The 24,914-nt window shown below is 39.5% G+C and overlaps 1 protein-coding gene across 3 annotated transcripts in view; it reads right to left on the bottom strand.

Annotated features, from left to right (window-relative positions):
- The window catches only part of LOC127662127 (homeobox protein Meis2-like), a 71,640-nt gene extending 58,417 nt beyond the window's left edge, over positions 1–13,223 (bottom strand). For 2 of the 3 annotated variants that reach the window (XM_052153157.1, XM_052153159.1), the window contains exons 1-7: positions 12,666–13,223; positions 12,100–12,320; positions 11,432–11,573; positions 11,119–11,169; positions 10,691–10,741; positions 10,052–10,201; positions 1,855–1,969 (exon numbers count right to left, since the gene is read on the bottom strand). In XM_052153157.1, the coding sequence (XP_052009117.1) occupies positions 1,855–1,969; positions 10,052–10,201; positions 10,691–10,741; positions 11,119–11,169; positions 11,432–11,573; positions 12,100–12,320; positions 12,666–12,677 (742 nt within the window). In that variant the 5' untranslated portion in view covers positions 12,678–13,223. Of the gene's footprint in view, positions 1–1,854; positions 1,970–10,051; positions 10,202–10,690; positions 10,742–11,118; positions 11,170–11,431; positions 11,574–12,099; positions 12,321–12,471; positions 12,631–12,665 lie in introns of those variants that run through there. The other variant, XM_052153158.1, reaches the window with a different exon arrangement.
- Between the last annotated feature and the right edge of the window lie 11,691 nt (positions 13,224–24,914).

The raw sequence follows: 24,914 nt of genomic DNA, 5'->3' as shown, positions 1-24,914 counted from the left end.
GAGCTGAATACAGCATGACTCTCATATGAATGTACATTAAAGGCTGTTTTCCCTGAAGATTCGACTCTTCACATGAATAATTCAGCTTCTGTGATGCTAACAGGAAACGTACGGAGCTGTTTTACTGCTGTTGCTTTCTAACGTTATTGGAGGATTTAACAATCAGCTCAACCAAAAGTATAGAGCTGTAAAAACTTGCATTGTGCTGTTAGACTGCACAGCACCGGGACTACAGAGACATGAACATGAAGAGATGTTTGCAAAAATAGAAAAACAGAGTCATTTTACAGATGTGGTTGAAATGTGAGGTGTATGAAAGTATGTTTATTGTCTGTGCTTCATCTAGCTTGATTTGATGAGTGTTTTATGGATAATATCCTCTTTCAGTCTCTCTCTATGTCTCTATTAAGGGTGAGTATTGAGTTCAATTATTCTTCAAAATTAAACTCAACTTATGAATCAACAACCCCTTCACACACACACACACACACACACACACACACACACACAGTGAGGGATCCTGGTGGAATTTTCTTTTCTGAACTTTACACCTTCTAGTCTGTAGCGTAAACTTTTACATTTTACAAATATTGCATAAGTGTGGTGATGGAGCTGTCTCTCTCTCTGTCTGTCTGTCTGTCTCTCCTTAGACCTGTCTTACTACATGAGCTTCTCAAACAGACAGACGTGCATGTGTGTGTGTTTGTGTGTTGTGAGTCAGCGAGCTTGTCAAGCGTGAATATAATTGCAAGAATGTGAGCAATGAGGCGTCTGTTGAGCTGAGCAGGTTCAAAGGTTAAAGCACACCTCCAGCACCAAACCACCACATCGCTGCATCAACGGCCCTGTTTACACCTGGAATTAAGATGCGTTTAGGTCACCAGGTTTGCACCAGGTCTCTTTTCTAACATCCGTCCATCACTACATCAGTGTGTTTCTGCATGACAACAAAGTGCAAAAACTGTTTAAAACTGTAATGTGGAAAAAATGTCAGTGCAGTTTCTCCCAGATGCCCTCTAAATGGAATTTAAGCTGTATTTGAACAGTTATTAGATTATATGTCATCTGTATCTTTGCATGTTGATATCAGAAACACTGAGGAAGTTCGGTGAAATCTACACACTATGCACAGTTTGAAACATTTGTTTTAGCCCATCGGTTGATTGACAGGTGAGAAGGCTGTGCTTTGCTGCAGTTCGAATGCATTGAAACAGACAAGTGCTTTCCCTACGAGCACAACGTGTACAACCACCTCCGAATAAGGTTGATTTGACCGAACCACTGGGTGGTGAGAAGGCGGCACTTTTACACCTGTTTGGATGGGGTCTCCTGTCTGTCTGTCTGTCTGTCTCTCGTGAGCGAGGTATGTTTGGTTGTATCGGGTCCAGCTCCTGACCGGATCAGTTGTAGGCAGTTGTGAGTGTCGTACGGTAAGTGTGTTGTGTGGTATCGACCGGCCGTTACTGGATCCAGTTCGAGCGAGTCGATAACTGCTGTGCGGAGGATTACAGGTCACTTGTACTCATGATTTCAGTCTGATCAATAACTCTTTACTCCACCATCAAACTCACTCTCTCTTTCAGACATCATCTGATTTATTCACACACATCAGCATTGTCACATGTATGATGAATGCAGTTCTGTGTTGTTATGATCACAACATGAGTGTGTATGTGTGTTGTTACAGTAACTCACGCTGACGTCCATCACACAATTGTGATGTCATCCTGTGCATGTGCTTTTGAATGAAGAGTCTGTACAGATGCAGAGGCTACACATACACTGATGTGTAAAACGATAGAGCAATGAATATGACCACAGACTGGGCCGAGAGAGTGTGTATTGTGTGCTCACCTTGTTCGCTGCTGTTGTCTCCGCTCTGTGAGGCGTGTCCTCCGCTGGAGGGTCCAGGCGTTCCGGCCGAGTGTGTGGACGTGGCGTCGTCGTGATCTCTCCAGGACGTCGGATTCTTGATCCATCCGTCCACGTGCCCCATCAACAACACAAACACAGAGAGACAGAGAGAGAACATGAATGACTGAGAACCAACAAAACCATCACTGCTGCCTGTCTGTCAGACTCAAACTACTATGGAAACAACGTTACAGCATTACAGAAGACTACACCCCAGAATAACTATCCTGTACAAAGCCCCTTACAAGACAGGGCAGGGTTTTTCTTCTGAAATAGGATTCCTGAATAGGAACCATATTTTCAACATGATATTCATAGTGAAACCATAGCAATAATACAGAAAAATGTATTCAGTGGTAATAAAAGTCATTTTGTGGTTAATGTGGTTTACTATAGTAACCATATGGTATTTGTTGTTAAACCCTAGTAACCACAAGATTAACCATGGTTACTGTATGCATACACTATATTGTATTAAAACCATGGCTCCTGCCAAACAAACATGCTTACTTTGGATAGATACTACAGTAATACAATAGTAAAACCACGATATCCACCCAAACACAAACATGGTTAGTTCTTGGGATGGACATTTAGAGTCATTTTGACACATCAAAAAATGTGTAATCGATTACTTGAAATTTTGAACTGAAGTTCAGCCTTCAACCTTTGCGTATGTTTTTCTTATGAAAATTAAGAACAGCATCTAGATAAAAAAATGGCATTATGCACAGTGCCAACCAATGCATTGAGCTGTAATGGCAAGATTCAGGTGACAGAAGCAGTTTCAGTGTTTTTACTAGTTCAATATATAAAGCTGAACTAGTTCCCGATTATATGATTACTTGTGTACATCCCTAGTTACTGCAGTCATGGTTACTACAGTTTTACTACATGAAAACTACAATTTCCGACAAAAAAACACAATAGTATAACCATGTTAAATTTTATTGCGAGATACAATTTTGAAAATAAAAAAATCCCACCCTGTCCTCTAAAGGGCTCCATAATTCTGTCTTTAGATTTTCTATAAAAATTCTAATGTTGGTCTCATCTGATGAGCTGTTGACTTATAGTTTTTTTTTGACAGAAAACTATCTAAATATATATTTCACATTTGAGTTGTATTTGGTATATGGACGTTTTATGGTGATATTTTGTCATTTTGGAGCTTGACAGACCCAGTTTATGAGGGTTTCTCCTTCTCACGCGTTCCTGAGGATACTCAGAGCCTGATGGGGCCGCAGGGAAACAGGATTTATACTGTACAGGAAGTGTTTTATCTGTCTTACACCCTTACACTTTACAATCCCTCCAAACACGTACACACATGCACAAAAACATGCTCGACATGTCACCTGCACACATGACACAACCGTGAACTATGCGTCTGTCCAAACAAACTCACACACAGAGACACCCAAAATATCTGCAGACTGAGAGTGCGTGTTTGGTGTTTAAGCTCATTACAGACAAAGCTCAAGTCTTAATCTGAGGGGAATCAAGTCTGCTTGGTGTTAATGAATTAGCTCAGTATACTAGAGAACGTTCAGTGCAACAGACGCAATCTTCACAAAATCACACAAAGACAGCTTTAAAGGGGTCATATCAAACATTTTTATACTATTACATTTTTTTTCAGAATGATCAACTTACAACATTACTAAAGTTTTTAATAACAGTCTGAATTTAGTTTTTCATGAGCATTTCTAACCCTCTCTCGACCCTCGCAATTTCAGACTTTAATGTAGCAGGGCTCCAGACTACATTTTTTTTTACTTTTGAGCCATTCCCTCCTAATCTGAAATATGTTGGAGCCAAATGGCTGTTTAAGTTGCCAAATTACAGAATTGCTTGATTTAGATTGTCGTTCAGAAACCAGATATAAAGCCGAAGAAAACGAAGACAGCTGATAACCCATTAATCAGGGGTTTAACCTCTTAAACTGTACGGCAAGCCATTTTATCACTTAAAAAGCTGACAACCCTGGATGCATAAGTTAGGCATATGGGGAATCATTTGAAAGCGTAGAATCTGAACTTTAAAGAACCATAACTTTTGCATTTAGTTGAAAAAAATAAAAATAAAACACAATAATGCCTGAAAACATTTGTGATTATGAGAGATTATGTTGTAGACATTTTAAAATGAATTTAAATGTTCTTCACATAGCACTTAAATAGACATGTCATAGCTCAAATGAAAGGAAGGTGATTGAGTAGTTTATGTTGTTGCATATTACCACAGTTTGAATTACTTTCAAAATGATCACAAAGTGAAACATTTGTTTGGTAAGGCATAAAACGTCTCTTTTCTGTGCTGACCACTGATCTGTAAGCCCCAAATAGCCTCAAATCTTACCGTGGGTTGTTAGCTTTAAAATGAGTTAAATAAATGACTTGTGTACTTGTTTGTGAGCTTGCTTGGGCGAAAAATCCAATTTTGAGTCAAAATGTGTTTTAACAAAATATGAAGTTTGGTAGAAAAAGAAAAATACGAAAAACAAATCATTAGCAAAATAGGTTTTCATTTACTGAAGATGAAATGCTACACATCATCGTAATGCTGGATTCTCTGTTGTCCAATGACACCTATATTGGGCTTCTAGATAACTCAGCAGTCAAGATATTCAACAAAACAGTGTGGGAGCTCTTAGCACTTGTTGTCTATGGGTGAGGGCTAAAATGTGTTAGAGCACCACCTACATTTCAGATCAGTATAATGTGATGGAAGGTGATAGAGGAAAAAAATATTTTTTTCTAGTACTTGCTGCCATCGAGTGGAATAAAATAAGACACAGAATTGAAATGGCATGCTTTTAAACTTTAGAAATAAAAACAATTTGTATTTATATATTTATTTAATTGTGTTCATCATAAACTTTTAGTTTATTGTGCTACCCCAATCAATAACCAGAACAAAAACAAGATTTGGTACATAACATGAGACTTTTAAATAGAAAAAAGCCCAAAATCCACATGGTACTCTTATTTTGAAATGTCTGCACTCCCTGTTGTGAAAGCACTGATGGCTGATTCGTTGAAAAAGTGACTCTGATTCAAACTGCTAACCTGAACTCCTGAGTTCAAACTCCTCTTTTGATTCATTAAAATGTCTCAGTTCAAAAGAGTCATTTGTTCACGAATCGGACATCATGGCTTGCGCTGCGTTTGCGTGCAGCGAGCTCATCTCACGAGGAAGGTGGAAAGCGGCACGAGACACATTGGTGCATGCTCTACAGACATATTCAGTAAGTCACAAGATGATATCTGATGAAACCGCATACAGTGTGAATGCACACAACACGACTGACGTCCTCATCTCATGTGCAATGACACACTGCTCTTTGCTGCACTCACACACGAGCTGCGGGTTTGCTGTCAGGTTCAATATAGTTTAGAACTGCATTGCATTGTGATAAACTCCTTCGTTTAATGTGTCTAATGTTGAGACGTGCTCACTCTGATTTCTTACTCAAGTGGAATGCAAGAGCAACTTAACCAAAATAGTAATACTTTGTTTCTAATAATAAATATACTGCAGGTAACACATCAGATATTGAAACTTTTGTCTGAAATGCTGTAACAGAAAATGTCCATTCAATACGTGAATATGGTCAGTCCAGTCGCGTCACACCTTTCTCAGATTATTTGTGGTGTTCAGAACTCAAATTTATGATCAACCAAATGTCTTAAAAAGAGGCGAGAGAAGAGTGGAATGAAAAAGAAAAAAAGACAGCTGTATAATGTAGCTCAACTAAGCTTCATACAGAATGAGTGCGTGTTATTCCAAGGAAAGAAAATGACGGGGTTCTATTTCCTGTAGCTGAGACGCCCACTGCTGCAACACACACACACACACACTCCTAGTTTCACTTTAACACTGTAATACACTGTTGCTTTAGCCATGAACTGTATGTGACTGTTTTAGTGAAGCCAGTATCAAATGATTTCATCAACTGAACAAACATGCAACAACAACAACCAAACAGCCAACAGCCGCATCTTCTCCAGCTCAAATAAACAAACAGTAGAGTTTTGGTTTTGTGACAATGCAGCTGATATCAGTCAGGATTGAATTTCCTCATGCTGTTTGGCAGCAAAAAAGCAACAGCCCTCTTCCCAGTTATGAATAATGCAGCTCTCTCTCTCTCTCTCTCTCTCTCTCTCTCTCTCTCTCAGGCCTCACATCACAACAAAACAGTTGTCAGGGCTCCCAAGAGTCCATTAAAGTTCAAACAAGCTGTAAAGAAAGCGAGTGAGAGACATCGTGTGACTCAAATGGCTGAGAGTCCCCCCACCCCACCCCGCGAGCATGTGACTATTCCCCAACGCCGCAGATAATGAGGAGTCAAATGCAGTCCGCTCTCTAATTGTGTTAAAGAGAGCCGTTACCAGGCCGCAAACACAGTGGTGGCACAATGGTGCAGATGAGTATAAGATAGAGGCCTTTCACCCATCGCAGGGGTCACGGACTCTACGGTGATAATGCAAGTTGTAATTAATATAAAAGCTGGAGACAATGCTGAAAGACGAGCAGCTGATCCGTCACTGACACGCACCTGCCCTGCCCGTCAAGCCACTCACACAGGCCCTGAACATCTCTGATGACGTCCATTTCCACAAAAATGTATGTTGGATCAGGAATGACTGCAGCCGCATCTAAATTCCCTGTTTGCACGGAGGGCTCGTACACGCACGAAACACAGAACACAGGCGAGCGTAAATCTTCAGCACCTGACCTTTCACGATGCATCCTGCACATCAACTCTACACACACACAGTTCTGTTGAATTTAACATGTAATTACACAGTCGATCCGAAAAGATGTTAACATGACTGAAGCTATTCAAAATGACTATTCAAACCCAACCTGCCAATTATCTGACGAGAATGAAGAAGGAGCCTTAATTAAGCAGAGTAATTGACAGCTGAGAATTTTAAGAGATTCTTTTTTGTATGACACAATGTGCCAAAAACACACCTCGCTTGACACTTAAACATGTAACATGACATCACATCCTGAATCCTCAACCATTCCTTTGAGTTTAAATGGGCAACATGAATACAAAAACAAGACCCACTTTATATTAGGTGGCCTTAACTACAGTACTATGTACTGAACTATTTGATACAATGTACTTATTATGTACATACATGTTGTTGCATAGTCTTGTATGTATTTAATGTTAGCTAAGGCCACCTAATATAAAGTGTAACCAATTTCCAAATCATTCTGACAGTAAATCGCAAACATTCAATTCTACAGCTCGTACTCTGTATTCTGGGTCCGTATCCCTGAAAGTGCACTAGATGTACACTAAAGAAGCACACTAGAACAGCAACAAGTGAGCCGTCAAACACCGATCAACACATCTGATCGTTCCAGCATGATGCATTAATGAGTGTTTGAGTGTGTTAGTTTAGAAAAACCCGATCGACATGAATGCAGTAGTTTAGATGACCTGTAAGATACAGACACATCTATCGTCTCACATAGTTTCTCATAAAGCAAGCACCACAGAGATAAAAAACAGCAAATAAAAACCAGAGACATCTAATTAGCATATGAATTGATTTGCACGCTCAACGCATGCAAAAAGCCGTAGTTTATCACTCCAAGAACAATCTACAGTATATCTACAGTATATATGTCTACATAGAACCTGCATAGAAACTACTGACGGCCTCCAGCAATATGGGGAAATGAGGGTGCCAGCAGCACACATGCCCAACCAATGCACAAGCCTTGGAGCCCACATGTTATGTGTAGCACATGTTTAAAAAAATCCTGTGCAACTATGTGTGAAAGCACAAAGACAAATTCATAATGTATATTAGAATAGATTATTAACTTGTTATTAACAGATTATTATTTGGGTGTATTAAACAGAGGACACAGAAATCATTTCCATTAATGCAAAAATACTTAACACATAAAAGTGTTCTCTATGCTGTATGGCTGGTGTTAAATCTAAATAATAATAATAATAATAATAATAATAATAATAATAATAATAATAATTTCAAGGTTTATTCGTGAAAAGCTGCATGAGTGATTTCTTTTCCAGTTGAATCAGAGGTCAAGGTGAAGGTGGGGCGGTAACAGAAGTCAAAGATATAATGACAGCGTGACAAAGGCCTTGAATACACAGACAGTACTATAAAGCACACGCAAAGACAATTTTGTATTCAATAGTAAATAACAGAGACCATATTTGTAGCCTTCACCAGGAAGAGAGAGAGAAAGAGAGACAGAGAGAGAGAGAGCACAACGCATGTCCTTCATCCCCAGCAAGGCAACTTTCACCAAATGATGTAGCCCGGGGCAAAATATATTAAAAATGCATATCAAAGCAAAGAAAAATGGATTAGAGAGGTCCTAACTAAATAAATTAGCATTTTCAACTATTAAACTGCTTTCCTCTCTCAAAAACACAAAAAGGGGATCTATAATAAAGTGATTTAAAAATGAACTATTTGTTATGTTTTAGTGGATTTGGTGAATCTGCTGAGCAGAGATCCAGTTTGCTGTCTTTAGTTCTCAATATAATCCAACGGTACTTCATGTTTTTTACTGAGCTGACCAGACGAACATAAATGCTCACGCACAATGTGTAAATTTGAGCCTCAAACAAACTATCACACCAAAATCTCTGGTATGCATACCCACATACTACACCAATGCAACTTCAACACAGAAGAAAATGCACATATACACACACACTACACACACACACACATACATACAAAATACATACACTCACACACACACACACACAGACAGCACGCACACACAAACACACACACACACACACAATACACAGACACACACACACACACACACGCACACACAATACACAAAATACACAAACACACACAATGCACAGAGACACACACACACACACACACAATACAGAGACACACAGACACAGACACACACACAATACACACAAGCACACACAATACACAGAGACACACACACAATACACAGACACACACACACACACACACACACAATACTATTCCTGCACTAACAGTGAGATATGTGTTCTCAACCAGGGGGACGCGGCTTCAGTAAACTAACAAGGAGGCCTCAAGTTCACTTCAACCCTAACCCTTCAATTATTAAAAATGATTTATAATTAAATACAATAAGTTATTTAAATGGTGAAATTCATGATGCGGGCCTATAGCATGTAATTTGACAGTTCCTGAAACACCTGGAATAACTAAATTAATTGTTATAAGCATTTTTATTTATTCACACTATCATTTATTTATTTATTTTTTGTGCTATTAATTCACAAAATTATAGACATTTTGAGATCGACACAAATCGCTTGAAAAACTGACGCAAAGGGAAAATGAGCCTAATCGAAAAAATCATAAATGCAATTTCGACCAAAAACTTCCGACGGTCCAATCAAAGAGCCATTTTTGATTTTCTGTTGATCAAAATGATCTGTATCCGTGACAACTACCCCAATGACTAAAGTCAAGTCTTATTCTCAGAGTGAGTTTTACAGTATAAGGGTTTTAATCACTGATTCACATTAATGCAGCAGAATCAGATAAACCCAACAGATGCTCGAGCCTCAAATCTGCTTTAATTCTTAACAAGTTTGAGCTGCTGCTGAATCTCCACTCTTCAACACATGAACACACGCGAAGAACGCTCCGTGTCAATTAGACGACGCGTTAACTTCATTCCCAACATTTAAACAAGCTGATTTTAAATGCAAAGCTTCTGAGTGTTCATTGCATTCAGTATTATGGCGCATCGGGCCTGTAAATAGACGCAAACCACGACTAAATCAATACGAGACAATTAAACACATTAACACCATCATCATCGTCCTCCTGCCGAACTATGAGGAAGCACAGACTGAACTCACTGCCCAGCCGTGTACATATATTGTCTCACACCACGATATATATTATTTAACGCTTTTCATGTATTTCCGAGCAGTATTAAATCAGTCATTACAATGCGCGAGTATTAAAGGACACACATCTACTGAATCAGACATGAACTTTCCGCACAGTCGATCAACAAACACATCTAGATGTGCACATGCACTTATATGTGATATTTACAGCAGAGCCGAGAGAAATCAACACATCCGGCTACTTACATGATCGGCTAAATTGGTTGAAGATCCCGAGAGCTCCTCGTGGTCTGATTTTGAGCTGCCGTCCCGTTCATCAATCACTAAATCTATAGGCATTTTTCCTTTCAAACAACTGATGTACCGATGGCAGAAGTTGTCGCAGAGTTCGTGCACCTTGAACAGAAGAGAGAAACTCTTTCAACAGCCGCTCCGATAATAAGCACAATTAAAGACATTATGAGACAAGCAAACAATAGAGATAGTGTTGCGAGCCTTATTATTATTCTCAAGAGGCCCCGCAACAAGTTAAACGACCAAATAAACGTAGAAAAAGCGCAATAATATCTTAATAAAACAACTATAGCAAATCCGCGAAAATAGCAACTGTTTTGATTTTCGTACGAATATTAAAAGTTTGATTTAGAAGACTGTGAAAAGTCACATTTGCCGGATTTTCAGAATCCGTGGATTACGAAAACGTGCATGTGTATTGAATCATGAATTTAATTTATATCATTTTGTCAAACAACGTCATCTGATTTTGTATAGCACAAAGCATGAATTCTTGATGATGAAAAATAAATCAGCATTTAATTTCACAGATTGATCTTGATTATTAAGTTAATTCAAAAGGGAAATCAATGCGAAGCAATAAAAGATTACCTTTTCTAACTCCAAAAGATGAAACCGTAATACTTGTATGGCTTGAATCATCTGTGAAGAATAATAGAAGTATTCTAGGATTAATATTATTTGATATGAACACAACCCCCACCCAAAAAATAAAATATAAATCAAACAATATGAAATCATTCATGTATTAACATTAATTCGAGTTAGAAATAAAAAGCAATAATTTTTGCAAAGATGAAAAAAATTTAATAAAATAATAATAATTGTAAAAACAAAATGCTTGTGTGATTGTTGGCCGGAGTGAAGCGTTAAGGGGGTTGATGGGGAAATCAGCTGTAATGAGGGACTTATTTCACACATCAACTCCAAATCGCATGCAAAAATACAATAAATAAAGGTCAATCGAGGGAACTGAATTGCCGGATATTGTGAAGACGGTAAGTGATGTTTGATCTTACCAAATTATCCAACTCTGGATTTGAAGAAAATAAAGGTTTTTCTGCACGGACCTAAAAACATACCAGAATCAGGGTTATTAGCAATCGATTATGCGCGAGGAGAAATGCATCTTGAACAATTCAATCGTTAGCTTTTAATTAAATTGAAAAAAAAAGCATACAATTTGTAATCTCCATTAATGTAGATAAAGTCAAATGTGGTGTGATTCACCCCCGTGAACATGGTTGTACAGACATGTAAATTGGTCTTTAAATGAAAATGGCGTGTTGTTTGTTTAAATGGGTTCTGCTGGAGATGAGAGATGTGTGTGACCTGTTTGGCGAAGACAGCGATGTCCTCGTTGAAGGAGTCAGAGGAGCACACATCTCCTCCAGCCACCCCGGGCTCACGGGGGGTACATGTGGCCAACTCACACTTCTCAAACACCAGAGCCAGCAGAGGAAACAGAGGATGACTGCAGAAACAATAAGCGACCGGTCAGTTCACATTTAACTGATGAATTCACAAATCAAATGAGGGACTTTCATCTGCAGTCTGCACGGCGAGAAATACTTTTCATTTGCGTCCCAAAACTGAAGCAGTTTCACTGTAGTAGTACACATTGCGAAATATTCAAAAATGACAGTTCGGTCGTTTTATGTGTGAATGTTATTTTACATTCGCGTCGCAATCACACACGGGGGTTGAATTTGAACTTAGATGACATTAGAGTAGCGTGCCACAGTACATCTTAAACAAAAGTATCGTACATTACATATAAGCGAGGAGCGGCAGGTTCAAGATTACGCAAACAGAAATAAGGTTTAAAACAATCGCATAACCAAGTGTGAACGCTATCCTAAACTTATTTGCCAGCGATATCGCTAAATATGCTAAATACGAAAGAAACAAGTTTTAAGAAGCTGTGTAAAAACTATTAAGTGAAAGAGAAACCCGTCTATAGGATAATATCGCCGACCCGATATTATTATCGAACTCACCCGTAAATTTGATCTTTATCCCTCTTTAACACGTCGTTGACAGCTGAGCCCATGCTGGTGGGCATGACATTGGGATGGGGGGCATGTGTGCCGTAATGCTGGCTGGCGTGGAGCGGCGGTCCGTGATTCAGATGATGGACCTGCGGGAGCGGCCGAGGCGCGTGAGGATCCCCGTACATACCGACCCCGTCCATGCCGCCGTAATGAGCCAGCTCATCGTACTGCAAGAGAAGCAGAAAGTCAAGAAGAGGACAAAAGACAACGCTTTAGAGAAAGAATGAAAGTGAGGGGAAATGAGACGACAGATTCAAAACGGCAATCCTGTTAAAAAGCTGTCCAGCGCGAAACTAAAGTTTCATGATCTGTAATTACCAAAAACATCGTAAACTTCTGCTTCCCCGACGCGAGGATAGAAAGCGTCCCTTTAAAGCTGCTGTCGGACGCGGAGCTCAGGCGAATATTCCCAGTAAAGTGTCTCACTGAAGTAGTTTTGCGTGTGCAGCAGCGACAGTCGAGGCCTGTGATAGTGTGTTAGTGGAGGTGAGTGTTGGAGATTTTACACCTACCCTTTGCGCCATCAGCCTGCGCTCCAATAAACCTCTGGATCTGTGTCGTCGATTTAATTTCCCAGTCCGCTCACAAACTCATGCGCTGCTCAGATTCCCTTTTCGAGCCTCTTGCTGAATTCTCTTATTCTCCAGTACGGCTGAGAACGAGCTCGGGCATCAGGAAGAGTTTTGCAATTATTTTTCTTTTCCTCTTTGCCACCAAAAAAAGAAAGGGGGGGAAAAAAAAGTCAAGCTTCGCCAAACTGAAGGTTACATCAACAACATGCATGTAACCAAACTGTCGCGTCTCGTGGCTTTTTGCCACTCCAGCTGTCAATCAAAGCCAGAGGTTGTCAAGGTAATGAATGAATGATGGTTGGTGATGATGTTCAAGAGAGGATGAATCTTTTTAGCCCCGATTTCATCCAACAACTCCCTGTCTCCTTTAAGCCTCCGGTCCGCTTTCTAGTTTTATTACTAGTGTAAAAAGGAAAAGAGTTTTAAAACGCGGCGGAGATGTCTCGCGCGCGCGCTCTGAGATGAGTGAGTGTCAGTGAGTGTTGGCAGGTCGGCCGCTCGCGCGCTTATAGAACACAGTGAGTTGAGCTGCGCGCATCGGCGGGAGAATGAAATGACGGAAGCCGGAAGTGGCGCTGAGCACAGCCAGTCGTGCACGAGCTCCACGCCAAACCCTGACGCGTGAGGCGAGCGTCCATTGCGCGAGGGGGGAGCCACGCAACGCACCGCGGAGAGATGCGCTCACATGCACAGAGCAAATATTCAAGACGCAGCGTGTTGGGCAGATATCCCAAATTTAAAGATTTCGAGTGGCACATTAGATCAGTGGTGTCTGCTGTGGTGGTATAAATAATAACGGACAAAGAAAAACAGTATTTAATTCACACCCATTTTTCTTTTTCTTGTGTGAGAAAATATATAGGCCTACTTATGAACAGGAATAGTGCAAACATGCTTATTTATGTGCGAAACGTTTCCACACTGGAACAACAACAGAAAAGCCTTCTGTTCTGTCTTCAGTCCAATCCCGTTTTAAGACCGAAATGTGAGCCGTGCATCGCACCAGTCAATTATCAAAGCGCCCCAAGATCATCAATCATGAGGAAGGCCTGAAGTTTCAGAGGAGGAGCAATGCTATTGATTGTGCTACAGATGGCCCCTAATACCACAAACAGACCCTTAAAACACTGCTCCTCATCAATGATCTTATGTACAGCGCTGCACATGTGACATCATAGGCTCATCGATTACTTTTACATAAATGGCTACATTAAGAGCTCGTGACTTGTTTTGTTGTTGAAATTAACAATTGGCGTGTTAGTGGCGCTAAACTCCAGGAGGATTGCGCGGACCTCAATAAAACGAGGTCAATGAACTGGCGCGCAGACACCCGAACCGTCGGCTTGTGTTCTAATGAAATATACGCAATTAAAAGGGATTTCATAAATGCAACAACTGCTCTGTTTATGACAGAGGGGAGGGAAGAGCATGAGGAGAAAGTGGAAGTGAAGAGTTCCCTGTGCACGAGCGAGTGCAGCGGACACAGAGCGCGTGTTGTCCTGAAGAAGAGCGAGCGGGGTGACGATGAGGAGCGATAGAAACGCGTGATCGGATGAATACGGTAAGTGCATCCTTAGTTTTCATCCCAGAGCGTCAGTCCGGCGGAGAACGACTACAAATATGTAAAAGTCACGAGGAATACTGTTAGATTCAATCACAGCGTGCGACTGCAAATATGAATAATAATAATAATAATAATAATAATTAATTTAATTTTGAACGAGAGCGGCACGAGCTAAGATGCAATAGAGCGTTTAACCTGTGTACACTCTCCATAAAATCACAGCTTTCATAAATGATGCCCTCAAGAACAATGCGTGTTCATTGTTTTTAATAGCATCACTTTTTCAGTTGCGACTTGAATAAAAATGGCCATTGTGATGCATCAGTTTACTTTTCACTTTGAATCAGTTCAACCGAGTGCATCATCGTAATAATCACGTGTGAAATAAAGCTGTGCTTGTGGAGTCGTTTAAAACCAGCGCTCTCTGTAAGAAAACATGTTTTTACAAAACCTTAATGCCCAGTTTAATGTAAGTAGCCTGATAAGAATCTCCCGGCTGATTAAACTCATGTGTGGACGAGACTTTACATTTCTCCACTCAGTGTTGTGATCGTGTCCACAGCAGAAGACGACATTAACGGCCGGTAAAATTTCATCTGCCGGTGTCAAATTGAGGTCATTTTAGGGTTAAAGCTCTCGGTTTCTCTGTCCAGCTGCGGCTGGGAATCCATTTCAACAACACTACTACACAATCTCTCACAATTCTACACGTTTTACTTTCTGGAAAAAGCTATATAAAAATATAGGGTATTTTGTAAATGATGTAAAAAAAAAATATATACAAAAATAAAATCACTCAGATGCACATTTTATTTTTGTGTAAATTGCACAGTCTCAAATTCGTCCTTAAAGCTCACTTGTACTTTATCCTGACAAGAACACGTAAAGTTGATCTAAATCTAATTTAATAAATCTAACTAGTTTTTTCTGAATGTTTAATTGTGTTCTAATGCTTTCGTTAGAAATGAATTATTATAATGGAAAGATAAATTCACAGCAGAACAACAGGTCAGTGTGCGATGATTAAGGTTTACTTAAAATACAAATGCGACCTAGAACCGCGGATATGCTGTAATGTTTGATCGGTTATATTTTATTAGTATATTATCAGATTCATTATCTGTATTTGTATGTGTGGGGGGTTTCCCAGAGGTCTTGTTCTGAAGTGAATGTTTTTGTCAGGATAATTATTTCCAGTCTTTTTTACTCTGTATAAAGATCTTGTTATTTGTATCTCAGCAGGAAAACTGTGAAAGTCAAATGTTTGTAAAAGTTTCGTGAGTAACTGTAAATTCTTCTGCGTGAAAGGCGTATTTTCCCTCACGGGTGCTGAGTGGCATTATTCTCACAGCTCACACTGTGTGTGTGTGTGTGTGTGTGTGTGTGTGTGTGTGTGTGTGTGTGTGTGTGTGTGTGTGTGTCCTCAATGAGTGTATGCGGCTCTTTAGCGCCACCTGCCGGATCAAAGCGTCTTCATTCGTTGGAAGTTCTGAAGTTAAATTAAAATAAATAAACACTGCTATCGGGGTAAATAATAATAATACAAAAAACAACGACATGCAAATAAATGATTAAAAAATATATATTTGCAAAAAAAAAAAAAACATTTCCGGGGGGCAATTTAAAAGCGTGAAATAAACGGATGACCAAAAGTATTGTTGCCCAGAGCAAACCCTACCCGTTTAATCATTTCTGTTTGTTAGTTTTTATTCGTTTATCTTTTATAAATTATAACGTGTAAAACATCTGTCTCTCTTGAATGGCTCTCACACACTATGTTCTATAATAGGCCTAATAGAACTTTGATTATAGAATTATCACGCGATTACTGTTCTATTCCCGCGCCTGTAGATTAATGTAAAACGGAAAATATGTTTTAATCTCCAAAAGATCAAGAAAGAGCGAAAATAATCATCAATATTAAAATGTACAATCCACTGCAAAAATGTACGAACACTAAGCTTTATAATAATAATAGCCTAATAATAATAATAATTATTATTATTATTATTATTATTATTATATTATTAGGCCTATTACCTTGTTCTCTTCGTCATAGTTTGGGAATGCGAATATTGTAAAAATTAATTCAAAACCGCATTTTCTGCTGTTATCAAATTAAATAAATAGAAGAGATAAATATCAAAGTAAAAACATAATAGTCCTATATAGAAATAATTTATAATCTTCATGCCACGAATTTTAGCTGAATATTTACAAACGAACATGTGGACATTGAGCGTTAAAACTGATAGTAATCGATCACTGTTCGTGTTTCATATATACTCAGAATAATATATCATCCCAGTGAACAGCTTAAAGTATGCAATTATTTTGATTTTAAATTATGATATCTCTAGCAATACATGCCAAAATATTTCTGTGTCCACGATAAGAATATTACAGAGAAATGCACAGTAATTCGCGATGTAGGTGTGCTTGAGCAATATTAATAATGTGTTATTTTCTCGTGTGTGAGTTAAGAGGCTCAATGCTCTGATAGCTCTCATCTCATCTCATCTATACACCAATGTCCGATCAACTTGATTTACCTGAGTGAAAAATATTTGTGCTCATTTAATATATTATTTCAAATCATTCGAATATCTGTGCATCTGTTTCTCCTCGAGCAGTGGATTCTTCATGTCACTCTTTCTAATTCATCCTAGAGGTCTCTCTCTCTCTCTCTCTCTCTCTCTCTCTCTCTCTCTCTCTCTCTCTCTCTCTCTCTCTCTCTCTCTCTCTCTTATTTTAGAAGATATTTTAGAAGAAATATCTGAACTTTTACAAGGGGTTACAGTTTTGCGTTTGGGTGTTCACTTAAACGCGCGCGACTTGTGAGTTTTCAAGCACGAGCGTCAAAACAACACTAATGAAACACCAGCCACGCCCACTGACGTAACTAACAGCTCATTAGGGCTAATCCAAAATAGAGGACATCACATCTTTAACGGCGTATTATTGGAAATCATGATAGCAAGTGTTCCAACACAAAGATGTAAAAATGCAACATCAGGAATCATATTCCCCTTCGGATGCCCGACTCCCACATTTAAACAAGTAGAGAAACTGTGTTGCATTTGCACTATTCAAGGCTTAAAATCCACATTCATGTGTTCAAATAAACGCCTTTGCTATCTTTGTTGTTGTTTTGTATTTCTTACATCTTCCCGTTTGACTGTATGTCTTGCTTCTGGAAGAGTTTACATGATCAAGCAGGGGATCGGGTAATTACCACACATTGTCAAACAGAGCGACCACTGATTCAAATGCAGAGTGAAGAATCAAAGAGAAGTCTTCCCTTTGCAGGTGACTGCACATCTACATGAGAGCTGGTGCTGAGGGTCTGACAACACACACACACACACACACTCAGACTGTACCATTTGAGAAAGAATTCTTGCTACAGTTTACATGCATTTTCCCTTTTCAAGGGTTTATAAAGGGTCATTAATTACTAAGAACTCGTTTACAAAAGCAATATATATCATTTATATGCCATTATAGCAACATTGTGAGTTTCATGCAACACTTGCCAAATAGTGAGTAATTTAGCTTCCATGTTATAAATGCTTAATAAATACACTTATTCATATTTATCTGAATCAAAACATAAAATGTCCCAAATTCATGATTTACATCATCACAGTGCAGCAAAAATAGATTATTACAGTGAGAATAAAAGGATGGATTGTCATTGTGCTACAGTCCACTTTGTGTTTATATACTTGATTGTGATGTCTTGACTCGTGTTGTCACTTTCTTTATCACGATGATGTCAATAGAAGGGTTTTATCTAGTCCTGATGACCTAAAGTCCTCTGCACAATGCTCATTTTCATGCTCATTCACAGCAGATATCATATAATAAAGCCTGATGACCATTAAATCAGTGCCGCATGAAGAAATGCTTCACACATGTCCACTTTAAAATAAACATTTTCATAAGTTACAAATATTATCATAACTTGTGTGGTAAAAGTCACTCTTTTTATGCATGTTGTTATAAATGCATATCAATGATTCAGAAAGCATTAGTAAATAAATGATTCGTCATTAATGAATCGGTTCACTTTAAAGTAAAGAGTTTCAGTTTTAGATGTAAATGGTATTTTCATTCTGGATAATAAACAGAAGATTATTTCAATACAAAAGATCACAATAATTAGATTGATTATAACATTATAATGAATTATATAAATGAACATCTGAAGAAATGATGCACTTGATGCATTTTATTGAGCAATAGCTGCAGATTTTGTAAGACAATAACGTATTCTGCTGGAAATAAATGCATGTAACATTTATAGAATTCCTTTCCCTCTGAATTCTGATATTTCATTATAATGAAATGGCGAAGGAATAAAAACGAAATTGTGTAATGTCCTCGTTGGTGTGCAAAATGGTTGAAAGCTAAATCCAGTCTGGAGGGACATTGGAGAGTTTAACATTATAAACATGCCTCTCCGCTTCAGCTCCGAGGGATACTTTACATGTAAATATACACGCAGGGATAGAGCAGCCCATGAATTATTGACAGTTGTAGAAATTGTGCACTGCCTCAGTGCTTAACATGTGTTTAAGCTTGAGATTGGACAGTGTGATGGAGAATCATCCAGATGAAAAGAAAATGAGGGGATGAAGAAATAATGGTTATTTCTAACTGCAGACACACACACACACACACACACACACATACAGTAGGTATATGAATCTATATTGACATGCACTTGAAAAAAGTCACACATCAAAAGTGTCAAAGTTTCCTGGAGAATGAGTTTGGGGGAAGTTCTGACTCTGTTCCATTCTGGCCTGTAGCTGAACACTTGACAGACTGTCAGCAGCTGATGAGACACGAGTGCAAAGCCAGCGATGCATTTCTGTGCTTCTTCACAATCACACGGGTAAGATTCACAACACAACTGCAGTTAATGGGACACAACAGTGCAGATTTGACATTATTGTGTGTGTGTGCGAACATACCAAACACACCTAAATGTGTTTTTGTGACAAATACATTTAGTGCTCATGGACTCTGTAGATGCTGCCGTGGACTTATATAAATATAAACAGTTCATAATGACGCACAGGAGTAAATGCAGAATGGAGATTTTTATAATGCAATTAAATGAGGTTAGTTAGTGCATTAGTTAAGTGCTCCCAGAAGCTGTTTTTTTTTTTTTTTTTTTTTGGAAGATTGCAATGGATTCTGTTGTTCGATGAATACTGAAAGTTCATTCCACCCCTGAGAGCAATTGTGCTGTGGTGATATTTTTGTCAGGACTACAGACTTAATGTTGAATCATTGTGAACAGCTTCATGTTAGAATCATGAAAATCACTGTGTTGCACATAAACACTTACATTAAAGCATATATCTGTATACTCTGACCTGACCTTTGAAAATGAAGAAAAGCACTGATTTTCTGAAATATTGCAGAGTGATGTCTGACTCCCTATTCCCCATGCTGTAAATCAGTAAATGTGCATTACTGTCCTATAATTGTGCAAGTAAACTAAAAGTCTATTAGCAATTTAACAGCACACACACACACACACACACACACACACACACACAAATCAGCAGTGGTCTTGATGTCTCCGAGGACTTTTAATATGCATGAGCAACATCAAAGCTGCATCCTCTCCTGACACTCTCCATATGATCAGGCTGATTATCACATACTGTAAATGCAAATATCTTTCAGAGTTGTGTTGCACTGTGTTTGCAGAACAGTCATGGCAAATCATAATTCTGTTTTTATATTTCTGTGATATTATCTTGTTCAGATTTGAATGTTTCAGTTTGGTGTTCAGATGTCAGTCTTCAGTACAGCACCATGAAGACAAACGAATGCTGATATTTTCCTCTCAATGTATATTCTGAAACATATTCAATGAGAATATATCCATGTGATTAGTCTTTGCGAATTCATTCTTTTGTTTGAAAAGATCTGAAAGATAAATAAATAAATGTTGTGATGATGCCCACAATGAATTTGTCTTTTTATTCAGATGCTCACTAGCCATTTCTTTCTTTACACTGTGTTCCATTATTTCCATTCATGTATGGGTCCTTTTCACAATGAGAGTACAGTTACAGTGTGTGCTGTTATAAAGCATTCATGTAGACACGTTATAACAACAGCACACAATGTGTGAATTCAACTCTAAGAGGAGGACATGTTGTATTTTCAGCCTAATTCTGGTGCTAGAACACTGCAGATTATTTACTATCCAAACGCCTGTCTCTATAATTTCTCACATCTCATATAGATTCCAATTTTAATTGTAAACGTTACATGTATAATGACTTTTCTGTTTTTTATTTTGGATGGAAGTGTTTAATGATAGACGATTTGCCTAACTTACCACTAATATTTTCATTGTCTATAGATTGTTCACTGCTATTTTTTTGGCACTTTACATGAAACAGTTTCATCTTCGACGGAGGTCTGTGTTGATGAATGTTGCTCTGTAGGTCTGATCTGTTTTAAAATATACCTTAATTGTTAATCAAATAATTGATTCCATCATACATGGAGGTGTATGATGTATGTGTTCATACAGTGTCTGTTGTCATCGACGTGCTTTACTAAGACAATGTCATAGTCAGAGTGTGTCCAGAGGACATTAAAGATCATAATATATTCTGTATATAAGAATGAATATTCTTCATGCATCTCTCGACTCCATCTCCAGAAAGAACTGCTGGAGTCTTGAGGAATATACTGAATCCACTAAACTTCATCTCTCAAACATTATGTGACCACGTGGAGATAACCATATTCTGTAGAGGAAGCACATAGTTATATATATATATATATATATATATATATATATACACACACACTGATCAGCCTCAACATTAAAAGCATTTAATATTGTGTAGGTCCCCCTCATGCCACCAAAACATTTCAGAACAGCATTCAGGCTGATCACATGATTGGCTGATTAGATGATCACATGGATGATTGTTGGTGTCAGACGGGCTGGTTTGAGTATTTCTGGGATTTTCACACACAACAGTCTCTAGAATTTACTCTGAATGGTGCCAAAATACTAAAATCCTCCAGTGAGCGGCAGTTCTGTGTATGGAAACACTTGTTGATGAGAGGGGTCAACAGAGAACGGTCAGACTGGTTGGAACTGATAAAGTCTACAGAAACTCAGATAGAATATCTGAAGAATATCATCTCTGAATGCAGTTCTGAAATGTTTTGGTGGAATGAGGGGGACCTGCACAATATTAGACAGGTGCTTTTAATGTTGAGAATGATCGCTGTATACATACAATACCGGTCAAAAGTTTAGAAACACTTGACTGACACGTTTCTCATGATGTTAAAAATCTTTTGATCTGAATGTTTATGCTTAAATGTTTGAAATTAGTTTTGTAGACAAAAATATAATTGTGCCACCATATTAATTTATTTAATTATAAAAAAAAATGTTTTTATATAAAATGTTTTGAAATGAATGACTTGGACCGAATAATAAAGGAAAGCAGCCAATAAGTGCCCAACACAGATGAACTCCTTCAATACTGTTTAAAAGCATCTCAGGATGAAACCTCAAGAAGTTGCTTGAGAAAATATCAAAAGTTCATGTCTGCAAATTCTAGACAAAGGGGGACTACTGTGAAGATGATCAAATATAACACTATTATTCTAAAATGAGAAATAATAATAATAATAATAATGAACAAGAAAGTGTTTCAAAACTTTTGACTGGTAGTGTATATATAAACACTGGTGGCCAAAAGTTTGGAATAATGTACAGATTTTTGGAAGGAAATTGGTACTTTAATTCAACAAAGTGGCATTCAACTGATCACAAAGTATAGTCAGCACATTATTGATGTAAAAAACAGCACATCACTATTTAAAAAAAGTCATTTTTGATCAAATCTAGACAGCAGCATCACTCCAACACCTTATCCTTGAGTAATCATGATAAATTGATCATTTGATACTACAAAATCACCTGCCATTATATCAAACACAGCTGAAAGATATTTGTTCATTAAATTAAGCTTACTGTAATGTTTGTTTTTGAGTTGTCACAGTATGCAATAGACTGGCATGTCTTAAGGTCAATATTAGGTCAAAAATGGCAAAAAAGAAACATCTTTCTCTAGAAACTCATCAGCCAATCATTGTTTTGAGGAATGAAGGTTATACAATGTTTTAAATTGACAAAAAACTGAAGATTTCATACAAAGGTGTCACTACAATCTTCAAAGACAAAGAACGTCTCAGGTTACGACTGTAACCCTAGTTCCCTGAGAAGGGAACGAGACGATGCGTCGATGACGCTTTGGGAACGCCTTTGCGTGAACGCCCCTGAAGCACGTATGTCAACTAGTCCAAATGGAATGAATGAACTCCACGGGCGGGTGACGTCATGACCAGGAAAGGATATAAGCACATCCGGTGCGTTACTTGCTTTAGCTTTTAGAGCCGAAGCAAAGTCGATCGCAGGGATTCAGGAAGTATGGCAGGGCGACGCATCATCTCGTTCCCTTCTCAGGGAACTAGGGTTACAGTCGTAACCTGAGACGTTCCCTTACGAGGGAACTCGCGATGCGTCGATGACGCTTTGGGAACGATAATACCCAATACGCCATAATTACAAAATGCCAGATGATAAAAACTGTCGGCAAATCAGTAAAAAGCACCTGGGATCCTGGGGCAGCTTCCAGGTCCAGGCTATAAAACCTCACAAAAGTTAGCGGCGAGGACCAACCTGCCGCATCAGAAACCTCCTGAAGGGAAACTCCTGATACGAGGGCTTTAGAGGCCGCCATACTTCGAGTAGAGTGAGCTCTGACCACCGAAGGGCACGGCTGGCCAGAGGACTCATATGCAAGCGAAATAGCCTCAGCTATCCACTTACTGATTAGATCTTCTCCACGGGGCAGCCCTGTGGACATAAGTGTCCAGTGCTCGCACTGGACACAAGAGATTCAGTTTTTCCTGGTCTGAAGATGTAAACGGAGGTGGACAGAATGCCTGCAGTACAATAACCACAGGCCTCAGCCTCAAGGTGCCACGAAGGAAACGAATAATCAGGGGGTCTCGACCCAAAGATGTCCTACCCACAGGGGCATGGAAAGCCGCAATGGCCGCCACGTAAACCTTTAAGGTAGAAGGACATGAACCTGATGTAAAACGATACTGGAGAAACTCAAGTACTGTGTTGACTGAACAGTTAACTGGCTCTCGCTGATGCTGGTGACACCAAGACGTGAAACCTTTCCACTTAAGTGTATATAATTTCCTTGTGGCTGGAGCTCTGGTGCTAAGAATGGTCTCACCGACCTCAGTCGAGAGACCACTCTCTAAAAGTTGGGCCCCCTCAGAGGCCAAACCCATAGGTTCCAAATCTCCGGTCGGGGGTGAAATGTTGTGCCCCCTGCCTGAGACAGAAGGTCTCTCCTGATGGGTACCTCGAAAAAGAGGGCCGTCGAGGAGATGAATTATGTCCGCAAACCAAATTCGACTCGGCCAGCGTGGAGCTACTAATAATAGACTTACTCCGTCCTGGCGGACTCTCTCCAGAACTCCTGGGAGCAGAGCAACAAGGGGGAAATGCGTACAGATGTAGCCTCGGCCACGTCTGTACCATAGCGTCCAACCCCAAGGGGGCTGGTTGCGTGAGGGAGAACCAAAGTGGACAGTGCGTCGTAAGCTGAGACGCAAACAGATCCACTTCTGCTTGTCCGTAAAATTCCCAAATGAGCTCCACCGCCTCGGGGTGGAGTCTCCATTCCATTGGCCTCAGCACCTGCCTCGACAGGGTGTCTGCTCCTATATTCTGGTACCCTGGGATATACACTGCCCTCAGGGAGAGTATTTTACCCAGGGACCACAAGAGGATCTGGTGCGCCAGTTTGCAGAGTGGACGTGAGCACAGACCCCCGTCGATTTAAATAAGAGACCACCGATGTGTTGTCTGTACGGACAAGCACATGATGGCCCCTCAAATCTGAGAGGAAATGTCTCAACGCATTGAAGACGGCCATCATCTCCAGGCAATTTATGTGCCAAGAGAGATGATGGTTCCTCCACAGATCCCTGAGCTGAGCGGCCTTCCATTACCGCTCCCCAGCCGGTGAGAGAAGCGTCTGTCGAGATAGCAACTCGATGGCAAAGAGCTCCCAGCACCGGACCCTGGGACAGGAACCAATGTTTCCTCCATATAATCAAGGCGCGGATGCACCGCCGAGTGATCTTGATCATACGAAGTGGGTTCCCCCTCGGGGAGAACCCTCTGGTCCTGAGCCACCACTGCAAAGGTCTCATGTACAGCAGGCCAAAGGGGATCACATTGGACGCTGCTGCCGTGAGGCCTAACAGTCTCTCGAACTGTTTCACAGTGCGTGACTGGCCTAGCTTCAACTCTTTTGTGGCTGTGATGATAGCAGCTACATGAACAGGCGATAGTGTGGCCCGCATCGTGACTGAATCCCATACCACACCAAGGAAAGTGGTTCTCTGTAATGGAGAAAGCACACTCTTCTTGGCATTGAGTCTCAACCCCAATTTCTTCTTATGAGCGAGAACGACATCTCGATGCCGAACCGCTGACTGCTCTGATTCTGCCAGAATCAGCCAGTCGTCGA

Source organism: Xyrauchen texanus, chromosome 22 (genome assembly GCF_025860055.1).
Source record: "Xyrauchen texanus isolate HMW12.3.18 chromosome 22, RBS_HiC_50CHRs, whole genome shotgun sequence".
NCBI lineage: Eukaryota > Metazoa > Chordata > Actinopteri > Cypriniformes > Catostomidae > Xyrauchen > Xyrauchen texanus.
The sequence above is the reverse complement of the archived record's forward strand: the minus strand, read 5'-3'. Positions and strand labels throughout refer to the sequence as shown.